The following is a 6,000-nucleotide window of genomic DNA, read 5'->3' on the forward strand; positions in this document are numbered from 1 at the left end:
TTGTGGGACAAATATACACCCCAAAAGGTGCAACCTTTTTAAGTGTGTACACAAAGGTACACCCTTTGGGGTGTATTTCTGCCACACAACAATAATCGTCATCTGCGTTGTCCGCATTTCCTTTCTTTAACGCGGCGAGGCCGGTACTTCTCAGTAACGAACGGCACGCGCGTTATCAGCGGGACATTGCATTCCCGACAGGAAAGTACAGGGCGCGGCGTTTTCAAGAAAGAAAGCGCAAGCAAGGCAGATGACCATTATCGTAGTGTGGCAGGGATACATTCCAAAGGGTGTAACTATGCTTAAGAGAGTATGAGTGTAGGTGACACAAGAAAAATAGGTCGCGAAGTATAAGTTCATTTATACGCAAAACTTTTTAGCTTTAGCGGGGAAGAATAAAAAATAAAACGTTTTCTGTAAGTTCATTTCCCATTCTTTTTTTCCGATGCTCGCGTCACCTAACGGACGGAGTTGACACTAGGCGTGATGTCTTTCCTGTTGCCAGTTTTTGCCGAGTGTCCCCTCTTCTTGAATTTATTTCTCTATGGGAAACCTATGCAAGAGAACGCTGACGCATACGCAATCCCCCAGCCATATTTATGCACAAATAAGGAAATCCTTCAAGAATATTAAATGGAAGCTTCGCGGGAGCAGTTATCTCCACCAGACATCTTATCCGCAAAGCCGACGAGCTGTCTGGCCAGGCGTCTAGCAAAATCGCCAAGTCATTGCCAGCCGAGCAAGTAGCTGGCGTCTGCGAGATACTGCTGATACAAAGCGCACGTGTTTCCAGGGGGGCAATTGGAGATCGTTGTTCGGCGCGTTCGTTCGGTTACCATCGCGCGCGATTGGCCTACTCCGCGCTGACGTCACTAGCCGCGGGGCGCGGCCAGGTTTTTGATGACGTCACAATGACGACATGCTCCTGTCCATCATCTTGCCACAGAGCACGCCGTCTGCTAGGCGCCGAACGCGAGGTGAGTTGGGAAGATTGGAGCGATCATACGCTCTTTACGAAACCGGCTTCGCATGGCACGTCTGGTGGAATGGAACGTTAGGATCGAATCCATTGTTTAATTCGAGAAAATGGCGCTTGCGTTGGGAACTTAGGTTGTTGCGCCGGCGTTGCTCGGGAAGGAAGGAGAGCGGGTGACGGTGTGAAACGCCTTTGAAGAAATAGTAGAAAGAAAATTCCGGCGTCGCTTTCGTTTCTCGAAACGAATAGTGTGTTGTTTGCACAGCGAAATCGATCCCATCATCCGTACACGCGAGCCACTGGAATGTTGTTGCTGCCTCTTGATAAGTGCGCCACTGTTCTCGTCGTTTCTTTTTTTCTCTTTTCTTCTCGCTATGCGCGACACCACCTGAGGACGACGTCGAAAAACTAATAGTTATTAAGTACAGTAATTCACATAAAGTACTATTTGAAAACTTTGTTTATGCTTGGGAAAAAAATTAATTTTTAGATAAAGATTTCATTCATTGGAAGACGAGAAACATTTCGCTTTGCAGCACACTGTCTGCAAGCAGACGACAAACAAGGGAAGTAAACTTCCGGGGAGTTCACCGCTTGCCGATTAGCTGCTCTCTCCGCCCCGTTCTCAGAAACTTACCATACTACCACCTTGTGACGTTGCAGCAACCGAACAGGACGCGTATTAAACAAAGATCTCCGATCGCGCCCCAGGTGCCGAGGTGAAACGACAGTCTCAGACCGTAATAGTTCTTTTTGTCATTCCTTAAGTTGTGCATCACAGATACGTCTAGGCGCGAATGTCGAATTCGTTAAGCTGGATACGCCATGTTGGCGCAAAGAAAGAAAAAAAAAATAGGACACCGGAAAAATATGGTTTTGCTAATTCCTGGGTATATTGCCACAAGTAGATTGTAAATGTGAGAAATTTTATTACGGTGTACATTTTACCACTTTTGAACATGTAAACGTCACACGTTGCCGTCAATAACGGCGAGAGCCGCGCTGGCTTGCATCTTCAATAATTTATAATATAGGTGAAGGTAGTCATAGCTTAATTGAATTTTACAGCGGGAACATCTCTAGAGTTCAGTGCCAGGTGCCATGTCTTACATACTATAACGTTAAACTTTGTCTCCGAAAAAACGCTTGGCGTCTGTAAATGTCCCTCCGCTGGATGCAAAGTTTATGCCTCACTAAAGTTACCGGACATGCTTGCTTTCTTTGCTTACGCTGTTAAGGAGAAAAACGTACACGAACAAATACATAAGTCCTCGGGTCCGCAATAATTATTTCAAGTTACCACTACACGGATATATTATTAAGTAAGACAGAGTTCGACGATTACCTTCCGTGTTTAGAGAATAATAAGCGCACGCACATATGCGCGCCGTAACAGAGCCCCTGCCCACGAGCCAACTCACATAGGCTGAAAGACATACGTAAACGTCTATTTAAAAATGAGGTTTGTCCAGCACTTTGCTCAATCCACTAAGCCTTAAGTGTTATCCGGTTTTTATTCCTTACCGCTTAACCTGGAGTTGCTGGCGGTTCAATGCGCTCACAATGACAAGTTGATTTGCCATCCCTTCGCCTTTACAATAGCACTATGAAAATTCAAGATTCATCTCGCTTTGTTTCGTCTTATCCAGCCCAGCGGTCATCAAGACCCCCATGGGAAAACAGCCTGGGGCCAGTTTGGAAGACCATATGCGGGTGTGTGTTAAAATTATTTTTTCCTAATTATGTTCTTAAGCACCGCCTACCCAGCAACATTGCTTCTTCTCTAGTGTGCATTCACCGAAAGTGCTGGCGCTGCACATTGTTGTGTTTTTTTTCTGTTTGAAGTTTCCAAGGCTGCCAGTATACTGTTGAGAGCTTTGCAGAGAGAGGCATGTCGAGTACATAATAAAGTTGGTGCACGATGGAAAAACAGTGACGATAGGACAGACACGGAAAGGCTCCATGTGACCGTCCCCTAGTCACAACTGTGTCTTCCTTCGCGCTGCAATGTTTGTTACTTGTGGAATACCAACTTTGCCACTCTCGAGCGTTTCGAGTAGGTTGAAATGGCTTCGTGCGGACTTAAAGGGTTGTCGAACTTGAACACTAATACAACCACACAGAGCTACAAAGTCACGGACGTAGTTAAAAAGAAGCATTTATACGAGCATTTAGAAATAGGCACTGAGAAGGTAACAATGCATCTGTCTTTCATACCAGGCATTGCAGCTTAATTGAATACACTGCCTTATCACATCGCCACTGAACGTAACTGTAAAGAATTTCAAAAACATTTTTCACACGCATCCTGTGTCTTTAGTGCTGTTATTCCTGTGCAGATTTCTTCTTCCAGATCTTTTTTCTTCTTCACATGAGTCATGTATTTACATGTCGTTAACAGTGTATTCGGTTTACTAAAGTATAATTCCTGTGGTGGTAATGTATAATTCCAGTGTTTATATTTTTCTATCTTTTAACACATGTCCTCTGCTTATATAACAGTTGGCAGTGTTTCTTGTTTTAGCAATCTTTTTTTCAGGGCATGCACTACATCAGTGCGGTGTTTTCTGTTTTTCTTTTCTGCCAATGTCAATATTAAAACTGCGTTGCGTGCCCCCTCCCCTGTCCTTGATTTAATAATCTCTGTGAGATGGTATTTAGGGTATACTGAAAAAAATGAATAAATAAATATGTAGCTGACCAAATGGCTGACAGTCTATACCAGACCGACTAGGTGGACTGGTGGCGTCTCTGTACATTCTAAAAAATGAACTAGCCTGACCTAAAGAGCGTTTGACAAAGTCGGCTTGATAACCCACCGTCATACTTAACAAAGTTGAAGTTTTGATGTCATCCAGGTGACATTCTCGTCGGAAAGGAGTCACTCTACAAGACACTTTACAATGAAGTACTTGGCGCTCGGCGGCGCCGTCTCGCAATGTTCTGCGTGCGCAAAATGGCCTCACCGCATGCACTAATTTGCATCCGTGTAGAAATGTAGGCACGCGCCTGTCTCCCATTACCGGAATGACTGACTCGAGGTCAAGTAACAAGAAAGCGTGTACAGAAAAAAAAATTGTTCCATTGCAAAACGAACAAGAAACAAAGGAGCCTTAGTTGCCTAATCAGACTCGCCAATGTTTAGCAATAAAAAGAATGTGACAGGAATAATATGATGCGAAGAATGCAGTAAAGTTACCTGCAAAGGCGTCCAGTTGGCTTCCCTACACAGGAAAAAAAAAAAGATGCAACAAAGAGAAACATACTGTTCCTTTTTTGCCTTCGCGCACGTAAAAAGTCTCACGTGAAAAACTACCACATATGCGAGTTGCTCTTAAAGATGCAATATCGGATCCTGAGACGCGCACACCGATTGCCTGCGCGGTTTCTGTTTTAAAATATTAATTCCGAGAGAGGTGTACCCATGGGACCTCGCCTATGGGTCCGCCTTTGCCTGGGTTATTTCCGCTAGTTTTTGTGGGAAGCTCTATGGCTATCACCCGTAAATTTTATACGCAAACGACGCCTCGAGTCGTGGTAGGTCTGTAACTCACGACGAAGTATCAGGCATGAACCCGCAATATTTCGCTTGTGGCATTTTAACAGCAGCACCAGTTACAAACTAGGGATGTCCGGCGCTGGCGTGACGTGGCATAGGGGATGACTACTTGCACCGCTCTCGCCGGGGGGTAGGTGATAGCGCTCAGATATTCGCTTGGAATCGTGTTCCCGCTGAAGCCAAGCACCACTCCAGTCAGTGGTCTTTCAAGACATTCGTCAAAAATATCACCTACTAGGTATGCCCACCCCTTATGTAAATCCCCAAATGGAGTATCTGAAGTATCAATACAATTTATTTATTAGAACATAGATACATAATGATGCCCTGAGCTAGACCGCTTAAGTTGGGCAGTGGTGCAGACCATTTCGGTTCGTTATTTTACTACGTCTCCAGGAGTGCTATGACTAAATGTGTTCATCTTCTAGCTTGCGCATCCGCGCAGACGCTGGAGCTCACGGGTACCGCACACGCCTTGGGCAGGCCAGGCACCGCGGACGAGGTTGCCCGCTGCATCGCATTCCTGGCCTCGGACGACGCCTCCTTCGTCACTGGAATTACAATGCCCGTCGACGGTGGCTTGCAGCTGTTCTCGACCCTCAACCGTCGTAATCTCTGAAGGGAGACCTAAAGGGCAACGTGATAGCAAGTCATGATACATAGGCGGCGTTGGCCAGTGATGCACAAGGGAACAGGAAAAAGTATTGGCATTGCACTGGCGCATGATATGAACACATATTCATCAAGAATCATTAAGGAGCATATGCATATTGTTTATACACAAATAAATATGTTTTGCGTGCATACAAATTTTGTTCTGAGTTACCTTTTACAGCACCTCATTTCGTGGCGCGGCCGTAAGCAGGTTCAACTGCAGGGCATGTCCTATTTTCTCCTTGTCATAATGAAAGATATATGCTTCCACCAACAGCGGCTTTTCTCTTCTGCGAAACTTTTTTCTGCCATTGCCCCTTCCCTAAGTATCGTGTAGCCAAACGGGCTTTGTCCTTGGTTTACCTCCCTGCCTGTTATTTATCTTTCTCGTCTCTATTTTTCGCGAGCCCCTTTTGGTGAGCTTACTGTGACATGTTCAGGTAAGGTAGAGCGGTGAGAGATGGTTATGTGGATGCGGCGAAGCTGGTGTTGTGCGCTTGTGATTTTTCAGATGAAATCCGCCCAAAAGTCATTCGCAACAGCTGCTTCTCTGCTGCCGGCTATTGCACGCACGTTCTGCTGCCCAACGTGTGCGACAGAACTTACGCGGTCAGTGGGTTGTCCGTGGTGTAATGGTTAGCTCATGGAGTGGTGATGCTGATGTAACCGGGCTCGAAACCAACCATCGGATCAACTTGATCACTGAGAATGTGCCAATGTGCGCAGACGTGCCGTTCTTCAACGAATTTCTTTTTCACGGACATGGGCCACAGTAGATGCGGTACTGGGAGGTACCGCTGTGCGAAGAAAG

General features: G+C 45.7%; 1 protein-coding gene across 4 annotated transcripts in view; it reads left to right on the forward strand.

The window, feature by feature from the left end:
• LOC142576571 (3-oxoacyl-[acyl-carrier-protein] reductase FabG-like) overlaps positions 1-5,345 on the forward strand; it is a 112,965-nt gene extending 107,620 nt beyond the window's left edge. For all 4 annotated transcript variants that reach the window (XM_075686750.1, XM_075686749.1, XM_075686751.1 and 1 more), the window contains 2 exons: positions 2,626-2,689; positions 4,981-5,345. In XM_075686750.1, coding sequence (XP_075542865.1) covers positions 2,626-2,689; positions 4,981-5,154 — 238 coding nt within the window. In that variant the 3' untranslated portion in view covers positions 5,155-5,345. The remainder of the gene's footprint in view (positions 1-2,625; positions 2,690-4,980) is intronic.
• Positions 5,346-6,000: the final 655 nt, after the last annotated feature.

The sequence above is a fragment of the Dermacentor variabilis genome, chromosome 3, assembly GCF_050947875.1.
Source record: "Dermacentor variabilis isolate Ectoservices chromosome 3, ASM5094787v1, whole genome shotgun sequence".
Classification (NCBI taxonomy): domain Eukaryota; kingdom Metazoa; phylum Arthropoda; class Arachnida; order Ixodida; family Ixodidae; genus Dermacentor; species Dermacentor variabilis.